We start from the raw sequence: 15981 nt of genomic DNA on the forward strand, positions 1-15981 counted from the left end.
CTGCTTGTCTTTGAATGAGTAGCTCCAGTTGCAGAGGCCACAGTGGTCCTTTTTCCTTTTCATGATTCCATAATAATCCACATTTGTGTGTGGTGATAGTGGCAGGGGGAAACAGTTCTCCCAGCCCAAACCATGAAGACCAGCAGGCCACTGGCAACTACCTTTACTTTCCAAATTTGTTTTTAATGCATCTCTAAATTACCACATATTATGAGGATAAATTTCTTAGATGTACTATTCAGAGGCTTTTACAACATTAAATTATCTACTTTACCTGAGCTGATTATTTCAGCAACTTTGTAATTCCCATTTCCTTTTTACCAGTTACAAAACAAAACAACCCATACTAAACTTGGGGTTATGGCAGGAACTTGACAAATCTGAATAACCGGCTTCTTATTTTGGAATGAGTGCTCAGAAGGAAAAACAACAACACAGAAAACCTATCTAACTTTGGAAAAATGACCCAAGCAGAGTCACTCAGTCAAGGCTTATCCTGTAGCTATTTGGTTCAGGATACACCCCAAACACCACATGTCACTTTTGCCCATCTGAGATGGTGAGGGACAGACACTGAAAAACACACAAAATTACTGCCACTGTTAATAAATTTTAGTTTGTGAATTGGGTGCAGTATTTTGAGATCCTTCATTTAAAAAGTACACTGTAAATCTCTTAAAGAAGTAAATATTTTATGAATATCTTATCTTGGAAACAAGTTCAAGCCAAAGTAAACATCAGCAGAAGCAGGGCAAATTCTAAGCAACTAAACTCTCAATAGTTTTTATAAGCATATACAAGGTTCACAAATATATAAACATACAAATTTTTAGGTATATAGAGTGCTCTCCTGCTTGTTGAGACTGTATCTGGAAGACAACATCTTTTTCTATGCTATCACCACAGCAAGGCTTGACAATTTTTTAATAATTTCTTATACCATGTTAAAAATTAGAACAGGTATTCTTGTCAAATAAGAATTCACATTTAGGTGTAAACATATGGGCAAAACACAGATGACTGGGGAGGAACCTGAGGGGGAACAGCAGAGTGCCTGATCAGCTTTCAGTGATCAAAATTTCTTTGTAATAAAGAATATTTATACTCCCTCAAAGCAGTATCCTGCTTGGCAGCTCAAAAATCCTTGTTGCCATGGGAACTGCAAAAGAAGCCAGTTGTGACATAGCAAGCCTATAACAGAAACAAGTCTACTGTGAAATGACCAACAGTTCAGGGTTTTGTATAAAAAATGCTTGAGTATTTTCAACCTGAAAACAAAATGCTGCCTCAAATCTTTCTTCCAAATCCTCCTTCCACAAATATATTGCAAATTTTCACTAAAATACAGACATTGCTTATATAAAATGAGGTAATTTTGTATTTCATATCTACTACATCCAGCACAAAAATACCTACTTCCATATGTGTCCTTTGCAGATATATTTGGTACAAAGTGTACATTAGTGATTTACATTACTGTACTTTATGTAGAGAGACAAACAGATCTCAGAAACAGAAGAGACAAAAGACTAAAACACAAAAAAATACTGCATAAGAAACTATATAAAGGAAGACTTCTAATGCAATTATATAAACCAATATTTCAAGGGTATACATGCAATTTGCCCTTTGTATCTGTTCTCACCAGGTAAGAAAAATCAGTGCTTGATTACTAAAATAGAACATCATGCCTTTTGAGAAGGCTGTTGGCACTTCAAAGCAAAGTGAAAAAGCAGTGTCAAACCCAGAGTCATGCAGTTCCCACTTGAACACAAACAGTTTGCAGAAGTGTGAATAAAAAAACCCAACAGGCTGATCAAAGGATCCATGTAATAACATGGAACTCATACTTTCAAACATAACCCTTTCAGTACCCCATTATAATCTTATCGAGACACTAGACTTATTTTCCTGTCAAATATGTGTATGATAAAAACGTCCTGAGAACACCACATGATAAGGACTGTGCTGAAATGATGTGACCCTTAGGTCACATATGCTGATTTGTGACACATCAATGAAGTTGGGGAGAACCCTGAAGAAAACAGTTTTGCAAAACAGTTACCTGCAAAGCTGCTTTTATATGCCAAAGCAGTCTCGGATATGTTTAGAATACCTTTTAACATTGTAACTACTTAAGCATCACATTATGACTAATTAAAAAAGAATCCTAGGGAACTAGGTACAAGTCTTATCTGCAGACTGCCTCATGGCTCCAGTTGCTTTGCAGAACCATTAATTAGGAAATACATTCTTTTTTATCTGTTCTAACAACACTTGCTTATCAGACAGCACATTATACAGAATGTATTATCACTGAAACCAATTAGTTTGGATTACCTTCACTTCACCCCCCTCCCTGGAGGGCAGATAAGAGCAGCTATCTCCATTTTGGCCATGCCCACTCTCCTTTTTGACCTAGCCTGCACAGCCTGGCACAGAACTGTGCAGGTCTTGCCAAATGCTTGGACTAATCATCAAGTAACTGAGGCTATTGAGAGTAATGGAAGGCATTCCCAATGGAGAGGGCACTGCCTGGGAAATGCAACAGGCTTCACTTTTTTACCTGTCAAAGCCATAGAGCAAACAGGATGAAGGAGAGGGAGAGCAGTGATACCTGCATCTTTATTAATGTCTGCAAAAGTATTTAAACTGGACTCAAGAAGTCAAGCAATCTACAACAAAGTGAACCAGTTCAGTGAGAAAACCTCTAAAAGATAAAATTTTACTTTCAGAATAGTGTGGCATTATTCATTTGACAAGTTTTTAGAATTAGCAAAAATATATGCTTCCTTAAATGGGTTGTGGGATAAGAGAGTAATACATTACAATGATGCGTACTAGAAACAGCAAAAAATAAAAATATTAAATCTTCTAGATTATTTTACATGCATGTATCAGTCCTTCACTTAACATTGCATCTATTTGATGAATTCTTTTTCCAGTAACACAAATGTTCTATTTCTATCATACTCATACACACCTTAGGCAGATGTGTTCACTGCCAGAGATACCTGTGAGGGATGAAGAGACTGATGTCCAGAGACCCTCTGGAGTGCAGGAGTGAGGGGCAGGGCAGCTCAGGCCTTGCCCTGGAGCCTGCTGTACCCAGCCCAGGGGAAGCAATGCCCCACACCCCACTCTGGGGCTCCTAACCCAGCTCCTAAGGGGCCAAATGACCACAAGGCCCACCTGGGAGAAGGGCCCACAGGATTTAATGCAACCAGTACCTAATATTATCTCAGTACCACAGGAGTCCAGGAGTTGGTACTGATATGTGTCCTTTTCTGAATCTTTTCTGCCTTCCTTTCTTCTTCTAATTCCTTCTTCTTGGAATTTTTAAGAACTTAGAACTGAATTGGTTTACAGTTTCCTAAGTTGAATGGGCCAAGTTAATGCTTCGAGAAATGTTTTATGTTGATTGAATGCTGCATTAAACCCTTTTCAAAGTTTATTTGATTTTCTAAAGTTGCCAATAAAGTTCTTTTTGCTGTTTTGATCTCTTGAGAATACCTTGTCTGTATTTCTCCTGTGGGTCTAACGTAGAGTACATGAACAACTGTAAGACCTTTCCAATGGCTCATCAAGTGAGTTGCTTGGGGCCTTCTTATTCTCTGGCTCAACATTTCTCTAAATTAATGTGCTGGGCTTGGCTTGGAGAGAGTTAAATTTCTTCATAGCAGCTGGTATGGTGCTGTGTTTTGGATTTGTGCTGGACACAGCGTTGGTAATTCCAGGATGATTTTGTCATGGCTGAGCAGTGCTCACACACAGTCAAAGCCCTTCCTGCAGCTCACACAGCCCCAGCAGGGAGGAGAATGGGGTGCACGAGGAGCTGGGAGGGGGCACAGCCACGACCCAGCTGACCACAGGGACATCCCACACCATAGGATGTCATGCTCAGCACACAAACCTGGGGAAGAAGGGGGAAGGGGAGGTGTTTGCAGTGACAGTGCTCGTTTCCCAAGTCCCCTTTACGTGTGCTGCAGCCCTGGCTGTCCTGGATGTGGCTGAGCACCGGCCTGCCCATGGGAGCTGCTGGAATGGATGCCTTGTTTGGCCTTGTTTGTGTGCACAGCTTTCCCTTTACCCACTGAACTGCCTTTACCTCAACCCACAAGTTTCCTCACTTTTAACCTTCTGATTGTCTCCCCCATCCTGCTGCTGGAGTGAGTGAACAGCTGTGCAGCATTTAGCTGCCAGCTGGGGTTAAACCAAAACCATCAGTTACCATCAACCACCTGTAGGAGATTCCCCCATAGAAAGTAAAGCAACCCCCAGCTCAGCCCCATTCCCCCCCTTCACTGTGAGCAAACAGACTGATGTAGTACATCCGTGCAGTAACATCTGTCTGTGCTTAAAGCAAGCTGTGCTACCAGTGTGACAAGTGCCAAACAAGGCTGTCTGCCGATCTGTAGCGTCTCTACAAGGCCATTTGTTTCCAAAATACAACAATTTACAATAGTGAATGTGTGTTGTAACACACATTACAACCTCCTGCAGTTGCTTATTGCTTATTCCCTCCACAGCCATTGCAATGCAATCACAGAGGCAGGAAATAATTTTAAATTGTCATTAGAACAACCTCACAAAGACAAAAATCTAAACACTAGACACAAGACTATAAATTCATAGCTGGGTAACAGTGCATGCTGCAAACACTTTTTGGACTTTTACACAAGTAAGGGTCCCCACAGAGTGAAGAAACCAGTCCACATTCAGGTGCTTTAGATTCCATATATACTACCTAACTCAAAATACAAACAGATTTCCCAAGGTTCAACCAAAATTCTACCACATACTGCAGAAAGCTCTCTTTATTTCATAGTAAAAGCTAAGTAAACCTAAAAAGCTTTATGAAGTGTAAGAACACTTTAAAATAAAGCATGCTTAGTCACAAACTATCCACATTTTCTCATTTTGCTGCACTTAACTGCATGGTCTAAAACAAATTATGATGACAATTTTAGTGACTAGTGAGGGATGTTGCTGAGTTAACCTGAACTACTCTTCAAATAATAAACATGAAAATAACATCTTGAAACAATAGCCACAGAGAAGACCAGGCATACAAAAAGAGCAGAGCAGACCTTTCCTTGTAGTCAATATTTAAAACCTCTCTTTTAGAGATTTCTTTAGCCTGCCTTGTTCTGACAAGACTAAAAAGCACATAAGTTGTGATTCTGGAATCACCCGAAGGTATGTCACTCCAGCACTTATGTCCCTGGGTGTTCATTTACGTAGGGTAAATATACTGAAATTTACAAATCCCTTGGAGCTTTGTTTTTTCTACACACACTATGCAAAAATCCATTCTCCAATTTGCCCACTGATAAAGTAAGGGTGACTAATGTGGATGGGAAATCTTTTGCAGCAGACTTTCCCCAGCAAAACATCCTCGTTCAGAGCACTGCAATATATGGTGCGTACAGTTCCCCGTTACGTGTGAATGAACATGGGAAACTGAGCATGTTTTGCAGCCTGCAGCGAGCTGTTCATTATTAAGCTCTACTAGCTTCTCACAACTGTTTGTTTTCCTGTCTACTGAGAGCAGAAGATGTTTTAGACAAAGAACGAACTGGAGGTATAGCATCGCTCCCGAGTTTGCTGTGCTGAGTGGATATAGAACACAGTTTCTCACACACGACAAGCACAGTCTTGCAGCACCACAGATCTATCCAGAACCACAGACTACACAGAAATCAATCCCCTGAGACGTTTCCCATTTATTCCGCTGTGCCGGGGCCAGGGGGGCCAGCGCAGCCCGGTCCGTGCGCTCCGTGCAGCGAGGCCAGGCCCGGCCCGGCACCCCCGGCCCAGCGAGCCCGGCGGGGCAGACACGCACGCACACACACACACACACACAGACACACTCACACACACACAGACACACTCTCTCACTCACACACACACACACACAGACACACACACTCTCTCTCTCACTCTCACACACTCATGCACATACACACACACACACACACTCACACACCCCGAGGGGCTCCGGGCCGAGGGCCGCGGCTGGGTATGGACGTGCTGGGCCAGCGGCAGCGCCGAGGGACGGCCAGAACCCCAGGAGCCCTAACCCAAGGTAGCCGCAGGCCACCTCACCTCACCTCGCATCCCTTTCCGCGTCAGGTGTGCCAAACGCCAGGACAGACAGGCGCTCTTACAGGCGAGGATCCAGATCGCCTCCGCTCTGGGGACAGCGGCTGTCTCTGGGTGACTCCAAGCGCAGATGCCAGCGGGGTTTGCTCTCCTCCCTCCTCACCCGGATCTCCCAGCCCCTGCGCTGGCAGCGGGCGGGCCGCGCTCCGCGCCGCCTGAGCCCGGCGGACGCGCACTGCGCCTGCGGGCCCTCACCTGAGCCGCCGGGCTCCCAGCGCCGCCGGGCGCCTCCCGGGCTCGCCAGCCGGGCCCGCGCCCGCTCCGGCAGCCGCCGCCGCCAGGGACGCCGGGCCCCCGCCCTCCATCGCCGGCAGAGAGCGCGGCCAGCGGCGCTGCCCCGGCTCCGGGGCGGGGTGACCCCAGCGGCTCCCGCTCCGCCCTCCCCGGGGCGCTGCTCGGGCCCGGCGCTCCTGCCGCACGCACAGCCCGAGCGGGATGCTGCGGGACACGCGTGGGCATCGCCCGTGTCCCATGGGTCTGTCACAGGTGTTTCCAGTCCTGCTGCAGAGCTGTTTACTAAACAAACAACAAAGGGAGGGGTACCCAAGCACAACCACAGCTGCTTGTTGTTCCGCTTGTTGTTTGAGGCATTTAATAATTTCTTACTTTGTGCTCGTCTTCTGGTAAGCTCAAACCCCTCCAGATACATACTGATTATTTTCATTCTAAGACAAATTTATTATTTATGTACCTGCTATTTTTTCAATACCTTTCCCTCCCCAAAACCAACCAAACCAACGTGAAACGTGTCCTTTAATTACACATTTTGGATTTTGGACATTTTGGATTTTGGGTTCTCTCATCTCTCCCTATCTTACACCCTGCCTTCACAATTGTTTTTTACAGCTGATGTGAAAAATGTAACTGAAACACTGCAGCCTGAGTGCTCACTACTTGAGAGTTGCAATACTCATTTCTAGGGTGAACAACCTCAACAGACCATCAGTGGTTGAAAATTGTGGAGAGAAGGGACAAAAGGCATGCACCATCCGACTGCTCCATTTGTGTTTCTCCTGGGGTGCACACCCGGAGCTCACAGTTCCACATCACACAGATTCCTGGCTACATCTGCTCTTCCCAATACTCTTCAGAGGATCTGATGTAGAGTGCATATCTGCACATCTATGATGATTATTAGTTTGTGCTTTTAATTTGTTCAGTGTAACCTTCATGGCATTACTTTAAATTTAAGACAGAGAAAAGTTCTTAGAAACAGCACTCAAATATGATTGCTACCTAAAAATTTGGCTCTCATGTCTTATCATAAAATAATAAATTCTACTTAGAAAATAATGAGATAAATATTTTTTTCTTTATAACACAAAGCTAATTCTTCACTTCAAATGTAGAATATAATTGAAATGATACATACATTGCAGCCTTGGTAGCTAGAGACTTTATTTAATATCTGGCTTTTTAGGTGTCTCGGAACACCTGATATGAAAAAGGGATTGAAGCATCATGAGTTCTTAGATGCTATCCTGGGATCCTGAATAGGATTAATAACCTCAAGAGTTTAAATTCAAATGATGTTTAAGATCTTTCAGAAAGCATACAGCTTCAATTTTTTTACTTTTCACAAACCTATTTCTAGCATCTTATATATATTCATATTTTACTTTCATAGCACCTCTTGATATTCAATAGTTTTTAGTGGGAAAATAAAAAATGCAGACAAAACCATTAAATACAATAAAAAATGAAGTCTTTATTCTTTTGGCTCAACTGTAATGTGGTTTACTGTTCTTTATGGTAATAGCATTTTCCTGCATGCAGTTCACCGACACACAAGTCAATATTTTTGTAAAAGGAGGAGTCAACATCGAATTTTTGCTTGTGTAAGAAACACAAAATGTCCTGATGTGATCAATTATACATGTTTGCTATTTAATTCCTGTGGAAAAAAAAAGCATTGTGGATCCCATATTATATTTAGAACAGTTCTAGTGCAGCATGAATCAACAAGAATAAGAATAGTCTATGTAAACAAACACTGGTAAAGATTTCATGAATAAAAATACTACCTTGAAACTTCTGATGCAGGCAGTGCTAGAATCTTAAACAAATCCTCCCCACCACATTTCAATTACAAGTTATATCTATTTGGAAGCAAGTGCATTTTGGACTCAGTTTGAAACTTATTTCACATTAAAATGTGTGCAAAAATACAGTACTAATAAAAAAGCAGAAACCTAAAGCTACCCCATTCTTTCCTTTGTTTCTTATTTTGTGAAGTTCTTGAATTAAAAAGTGCTATGGATAGAAAGTAATAAAAGTGACAGTAACATCAACCTGAAGATAATTCTCATTTCTTATTTTATGTACAAAATGCTGAAAAATAAAATAAAATGGTATTTTTACAGTATTTATATTTTCTTAGAAAATTCTATCCATGTAGTTTTCAACAGATTAAGCAGTTTGCAACATATCCTGTACAGTCTGACTATGCACCGTACAGTAGTCACTTAAAATTTTAGAATGCAAAGCAAGAAGCTCTTAAATAACTGCAAACTATTGCTTGATGTCGTGAAAGAATGATGACCAATTGAACAATTTATTTCACTTAACCACTGAGCTATGGCTTCCCATATTAGACTCTTAACAGTGGAAGGAGTAAAATTACAGCAGCAAAGGCAAGATAAACATGCATCAGTGATAGCTTCCAAACTGTCTATAATGGTACAGAATACTTCATATTAGCTGTTGAGAGATTGCAAATTACATTTACTGTGGTACATATTTGATGCAATAAATATTGTGCACATGTCATTATTTGTTTGCTCAAACATGCACCACGGGATAAAGTAACTATTTACATAGAGGGTACTTTTTTAATCAACACATACAATGTCAACCTTGCTGAGAGCAGAAGATGGCTAAATGATACTGCAGGGTGAAGCAGAACAACTTCATAATCCTTGTGTTTTGCAGGTTTTTGGTAAGCTCAATTTCCCAAGGTCAGGTAAACTGTTTTCCGCAGAAGAATACTTAGAAGTGGACTCTATGTCCCTCGGTAAAATTTTTATACAGAGATTGTTCAACTACTGTTAAATGACTTATGAAAAAATAAAACATCTGTTCTATTATTGTAGACTCTATGGGACTTTACAGGCACATTAAGATTTGTCTGGATGAGATACGGATACTGTTTTTAAGCACCTCAACATACAGAGCCACCCTGAAACATGGAAGTAGTCAGACTGCTGCTTTGTGCGACGTCATGTTTTCCCATGCATGAACTACAAGTGCAGCATGCCTTCATGCAAATCACTTCTGTTTGTACATTATAGAGAATCCGAGAGTAGAACACCTGGTCCTCATACCCCCTTCCCCAACATAAAACCCATTTACAAAAATAGTCACATATAATAGTAAACAACCTGTGAATTAAAAAATGATAAGTTCACCAACACTGATTTTTGTAAAAATATGGCAAATGTGACTGTTGAAATGCTAACAGTGGATACAATTTTTGTACTGTGTGTTTCATGTTAAACACAGAGATTCATAGGTTTGCACCTTATTTTTTTAACTGGTCCCTACAGTCTGGTTGGCCATTTTATCATCTCTTCAGCAGTGTCAGCTGGTACTAAAAACAACAACCTCCTGTCAAGATGTTACCCTGTTTTACAGAGTTGCAGTTTGATGACGAGGGGTCACTGTCTTGCTATAGGCACTGACCTTATATATATATATAATTATATATATATCTATATATGTAAAAACTGACAGTTTGGCATGTACCTCCTACAGGAGTCCTGTTGACACAAATACGCACTTTTTCAGGCTGTAAACAGTTTATTACAAACAGCGTTCTATGTTACTTTTTACTTTCCCTGCTGTCTTTACCTTTATCTTCTTTTTCTGACTTGTCTTTTTCATATTTATCCTTGTCTGGCTTTGTTACACTGTCATAAGAAGGTGGGGATGTTGTGGATGGGGTCATATCTGTTTTTTCTGGAGTGGAGTTCTCATTTAGTTTATCCATAATCATATCTTCTTTCATGGGCAGATCATCTTCCTCTTTACCTTTATCCTGACTAAATATACATGATACTTTTTTGACTTTTTGCCTCAGGAGATGACGTCTGTAAGCACGCTGAATGATGACAGCAGACACCTCCTCCTGCTTTCGTTTCAGTGTGGTTGTAATTGGTTCATAGGAGACTTTAGAAGGATTGGCTGCCATAAACCGATCTTCCATCTGTATTCTGAGGGCGTCCATCTCCCCACTTTCCCCCAAAACACGCTTTGTGAAAGCAAACAAGATGTCAAGGCAGTGAATTCTGTCACCGCTCACCATGGGCAGATCCATTGCAATAAGCTGGACTTTGTTGGGTTTTGCTATGAGAAGAGGTGGATCTAATGAAGCAGCAAAATCTGATAATTTACTGAACTCTATGAATTGTGTTGCATCGGGGTCAAACTTCTCCCAGACTTCATAGAACATCTCAAAGTCATCCTCGCTCAAGGGTTCAGCGCTTTCTTCAGTAGCAACACTGAAGTTCTCCAAAATCACAGCAATGTACATGTTCACCACTACCAGAAAAGATATGATAATGTAGCTGACAAAGAAGAAAATCCCAACAGAAGGGTTGCCACAGTCACCTTTCACAGAGCTCCCTGGATGATCTTTATGGGGGTCACAGTCCGGCTCCCCACTGTTGAGAATTGGGGCGAGCAAACCGTCCCAGCCAGCGGACGTGGTGATCTGGAACAGGCAGATCATGCTGTTGCCAAACGTTTCAAAGTTGAACATGTCATCAATCCCAACTTCCCTCTTGACGTAGGCAAAGTTGGACATGCCAAATATGGCATAGATGAACATGACCAGGAAGAGCAGCAGCCCAATGTTGAACAAAGCAGGGAGAGACATCATCAAAGCAAAAAGCAGAGTGCGGATTCCCTTAGCGCCTTTAATGAGGCGCAGGATTCGACCGATCCTGGCAAGCCGGATGACTCTGAATAGTGTGGGAGATACAAAGTACTTCTCAATCATCTCAGCCAAAAACATACCTGGGAAAAAACAAGTTAAATCAGTAAAGAGTATTATTACATTTTAAAACCACTGCTAAAGATATATTCTACAAGGATTGTAGAACTTTAGGAAGAGTAGGATACTTAAACAGATTTTTAGGGATTAGCCATTCAGTTTTTTTACAAAACCTTTGTGTTTGGTATACTTTTTTAGGACAAACTGATAACTAGTGTATGTATATTAGCAAATGCTGAGATTAGAGGAATACCCTTTTGTTTAATTGTAAAAAAAATAATCTCAGTTAATCTGAAGAAAGATCATATGCACATTAGTATTGAAATTCTATGTAATCAAGTTAGGTTATTCAAAAAAATATGTGCATTTTGGGAGAACTGTGACTTCTCAATCACACAAAAAATAACATGAACACAGGTTTATTAGTAATGACACAGAAGTTCCAAACATAAACAAACTGATGAAAAGGTTTGTTATGATTCACGGAAGAATAAAAGAATTGAGCATTGTATTATGTGCCTCAAAGCAGAAAAATAACTTTTTTGATACAAAAATAGCAAAACTGATTTGCATATTAAGGAGTACTTAAAAACCCACAATTTTTACTCAAGTTCTTTCAAGTTTGCTGCTCTAGATAAAGCAAAGGTTAGTGTAGTCATTATTTGTTACCACATCTGCTTCAGCTCTGCTCACTCTGTCTCAGACACAAAGCCTCTCAGGATCAAACAAAACTGAAGTAAGCACGGGGTTTTACCCTGCTGTCTGGGGTGCAGGCATCCTACCCTCATAATAGTCCCACACAGATTTTACTCTTGGATTTTGGATGACTGAACTCTTTCACCTGCAACTGTCACTGTAAGTTTATATCAAAATTGCCTTTCATGCATGTGTAGGAATCTCTACTGATTTCAGAATATAGATACAATTTCAACCAGTAAAAAAGTAGGAGTGTATGAAATCTCTTGCTAAAAAATTCTTACCATACTTTTCAATTATGTTATGGATAAGACTTTCTAGTGACAAAGTTGAACAAAAATATAAATAGATTTTACATGGCAAAAATATTTCCATGTTTACAGAATTAGACATTTCATAAAAATGAGTTGCTCTTACCTACTATGGAGAGAATTACAACCACAAAATCAAAAATATTCCAACCTATAGTGAAGTAGTAATGACGAAGTGAAATCAATTTCAGGACAAATTCTCCAGTGAAAAGTACGATAAACACCAGGTTAATCCAATATAAAATGTTTTCCATTTCTTCACTTTGATCATCTGTTTCTACCATCATGGTAACCATGTTAAGGCAGATAAGTATCATGATACTGATATCAAATGCTTGTTTGGTTACAAAATCAAAGACCATGCCTTGGAATTTGTTCTGTTATAACAGAAGAAAAAGAAAAAAAAGGTATTTCAGATTAATAAGGCTTTTTTTTTTTTTTTTTTTTTTTTTGCTTACAGCTTATTTCAGCCTAAGGCATAATAGAAAAAAATCCAATTTTTAAATAGATGTAAAAATAACAGAAAATAGTTTCATTCTTACTGCTGGTCGAGGTATAGGCTTTTGTGGTTTCTTTGAACCCAATTTTTTCATTGCATTGTAGTATTTCTTCTGTTCTTCCGTCATGAAAATATCTTGACCTCCAAAGTAAACCCGAGAGACAAAAACTGGTTACAATCATGTATCTTTATTGATTTCTTATAAATAATACTAATGATCATATTCTCATCTGTGGGAAAATGTAAGACAGATATAAAAATCGTCTTTTATGACTTTTATATTAAGTATTAAGCTACAGAAAGTGTTGAGTTCAGCAGCTGGGACACTGATACCTTCTCAGGCAGTGTTGACAAAACACAAAGACTAAAGAGGGTACAAATAAAGATAATACAATGTTTGTTATCAAAGTTCAGAAATCTATACTGCTGAGCTTTGTGACATGAAGGTAGTATAGCAAAGAGTTTTTATAGCTACATTTGGCTATTTCAGTGGTTAGCCTTTTTATGAGTTAATTAAGCCTTCAGTCTCAAATTCACATCTTTACAAAGATGACATTGAGTATTTCACTAACCATGGAGAGTCATAGATTGTCATTTGTCCATCTAACCCTCATCAAGCCAAATTATAAGCTTTAATAATTTAATGTATTTACTATGTGGCACTTTAACTAATTTATTATAAAAAATATTAATAAAGTTGTCATCAGTGGACCAAGATTTTTTTAATGTTCTTTTCAAAATAATAATGAAGTAATACTTATCTTCTTTTTCTGCTGGTTGAAATTGTCTATGATGACACCAATAAAAAGGTTCAAGGTAAAAAACGATCCAAAGATGATAAAGATGACAAAGTAAAGATACATGTACAGGTTATCTTCATACTTGGGCTGATCCAAAACCTACAAAACAGGCATAGAAACTACACATTAGTTTAACAGTGAATACAAAATATTTGCTTGTGGAGATTTCACTGCTGCAGGCACTTAGGAAACTGCACAGGATTGTGGAAGAGAGGCATCCAAGCCATGTTTAGACTAAGCATATTTTCTTCAGGTATAGCTCTGCACCTTCACTATACCACACCAAGCCTCCTGCTGTGACTGCAGCTTACAAAAGAAAAAAAAAGAAAAGAAATTGAGCTTTACTAGTATAGTTTATTCAATTGTCTACTTTGAACTAGAGGAAAACTTGCTCCAAGGGAACAAGGGGCAGGCCAAAGGGTAAGAAAATGCACAGGTCTAATTAAAAATAAGCGCTCTGCCCTAAAGAAAGCAGTCAGGCAGCTTGCAGAGCACAATGAAAGTCTTAACTATAAATAAGATCAGTATTACAAAAAAAACCCAAAAACCTCTCTGTGATAGTCTCTGTTTCCAAATATAAAGAATGGCTCAATGCATAATGAGAGGAGGAGAAGGTATTTCATGGCAACAGGTGTGTTGTAGGACTGGGGAATTTTGATTCAAATGTACCATAGAGAAAATGGAGTACTGTAGGACTGCTCCTCTGCTTACCTAATTTCTTGTATTTTTCCCATGATTTCCATTTTCTTTAACTACAAAATTATAGTAACTCTTTGTTCTTTCATTTTTACTGTAATTTCTGAAAGATGTTAAAATTACATTCTCAAATCTTGGAGCTCATACAATCAAAACAAATGGAGTCAAGGGACTACACTTACATTACGAGAATCCACAGCTGCGTACATGATATCCATCCATCCTTTAAATGTAGCCTATAAACGGAACACAGGTGTTTAGGTCATACTGTTCCTGGAAAATGCCTTGTCAGAAGCATTTTTTAGGAGCTGAAGACTAAGTGTCTTTTGTACTCATGAAAACCAGCAGAGTGAAATCCTAATAGCTCACTCTTGCTTTCTATTGTATGTTTTATTCATGAACAGGAATTGCAAGCCAATTCCAATATCTGACTATAGAGGGGCAGCATCCATTAAGAACTCTTATGTCTATTATGAATAATATCTGGTGTAGAAGTTATTTTTCTGTGCATGAGCATTAGAGGTTTACTTGATACAGATTCAATGCAGCTACGGTCTATTATGTTTGAATTACATTTTTTTTCTCATAGTCAGTATATCCTCTAGGCTTTGTGTTACTTCTTCTGTACAGTCATGGATTTATCTCACACTTCATAATTCAAACCAAGAATTGAGTGACAAAATTTCTAAATTAAAAAAAATAAGTAAAAAGCTTTTTACTGTTGCAGGTAAACAACAGAGATACAGAAAGATAAACAGAAATTAAGGACTGGTGACTTACCACTTGGAGCAGAGATAGGTAACCAAGGCCTACATTGTCAAAGTTGACCTTCACATTCTTCCAGCGGGCAGTTTCGTTGTTTTGTATGAGCTCCTCACACTGACTGAAGTTGTTAATTTGGCTGATATCGAATCTCTCATCAGTTGTAGTGTTAACACAGTAGTAAAACTTTCCAGCAAACAGATTTACTCCCATGATACTAAATATCAGCCAGAATATAAGGCAAACAAGAAGCACATTCATAATAGATGGAATTGCTCCTAACAGGGCATTCACCACAACCTGGAGTACAAATGAAACCAAAGAGAGACACTGTAAGAACACAGGCACCATGATCTTACAAATGCTTCACATGTAACATGCAATTATAATTCTAATATCTGTGTTACAACTCAATTGTTGAGAGTAACAAGTCAGAAAAGCAGTACAGAGAAAAGATAAAATGCCAAACTTAGTTAGAAGGAAAAATACAAATAGTAGAGAATGTTAGCTTTAAAGAATGGGTAAAATAAGAACCATTAAAACAAACTTTAAAAAATAAGAGGAAAAAGAAGTATTTATCAGTGCTTTTTAGAATATTTACTTAATGTATATCTGCAAAACCATGATAATTGTAATCCCTGACTGAATCGAACATACCAAATTTTTAATACTACATGTTTACTGGATAAATCCAAGCAAGTCCAAATCTATTTCTAAGCAAATTTCTAATTGAAATTAATTTTGAGGATTTTTAAAAATAAAACCAAGTAATGAATGCATGATATTTTGGATGTTTACATTTAGAATTAAAAGTGAAAATGTTCAAACCAGGAAAACTACTGAGTATCTGAACACACCAGAGCTGTTAGTGTTCAGGCAACTGGCAGATAGAACTTGAAAAAGAGATTTGATTTCATTCCCAACTGAATTTTCAGAAAAATCAGGCTTCAGGAAAGAAAAATGTGAAAATGATTTCATGTGTGATGATGAGCAATGATTAAAAACATGCCAGAATGAAAACAAAACACAGAGGAAAATAAAATTTAGGAGAAAGTAGGT

The 15981-nt window shown here is 39.1% G+C and overlaps 2 protein-coding genes across 5 annotated transcripts in view; both read right to left on the bottom strand.

The window, feature by feature from the left end:
• Positions 1–6400, bottom strand: part of CSRNP3 (cysteine and serine rich nuclear protein 3) — a 96903-nt gene extending 90503 nt beyond the window's left edge. The window contains exon 1 of the mRNA XM_064717634.1: positions 6114–6400. The gene's annotated coding sequence lies outside the window, so the exon portion shown is untranslated. The remainder of the gene's footprint in view (positions 1–6113) is intronic.
• A 1453-nt stretch (positions 6401–7853) lies between these two features.
• The window catches only part of SCN2A (sodium voltage-gated channel alpha subunit 2), a 73574-nt gene continuing 65446 nt past the window's right edge, over positions 7854–15981 (bottom strand). For all 4 annotated transcript variants that reach the window (XM_064717631.1, XM_064717629.1, XM_064717632.1 and 1 more), the window contains exons 22-27: positions 14941–15222; positions 14343–14396; positions 13426–13563; positions 12708–12812; positions 12272–12542; positions 7854–11181 (exon numbers count right to left, since the gene is read on the bottom strand). In XM_064717631.1, coding sequence (XP_064573701.1) covers positions 9986–11181; positions 12272–12542; positions 12708–12812; positions 13426–13563; positions 14343–14396; positions 14941–15222 — 2046 coding nt within the window. In that variant the 3' untranslated portion in view covers positions 7854–9985. The remainder of the gene's footprint in view (positions 11182–12271; positions 12543–12707; positions 12813–13425; positions 13564–14342; positions 14397–14940; positions 15223–15981) is intronic.

Source organism: Zonotrichia leucophrys, chromosome 7 (assembly GCF_028769735.1).
Source record: "Zonotrichia leucophrys gambelii isolate GWCS_2022_RI chromosome 7, RI_Zleu_2.0, whole genome shotgun sequence".
Lineage (NCBI taxonomy): Eukaryota > Metazoa > Chordata > Aves > Passeriformes > Passerellidae > Zonotrichia > Zonotrichia leucophrys.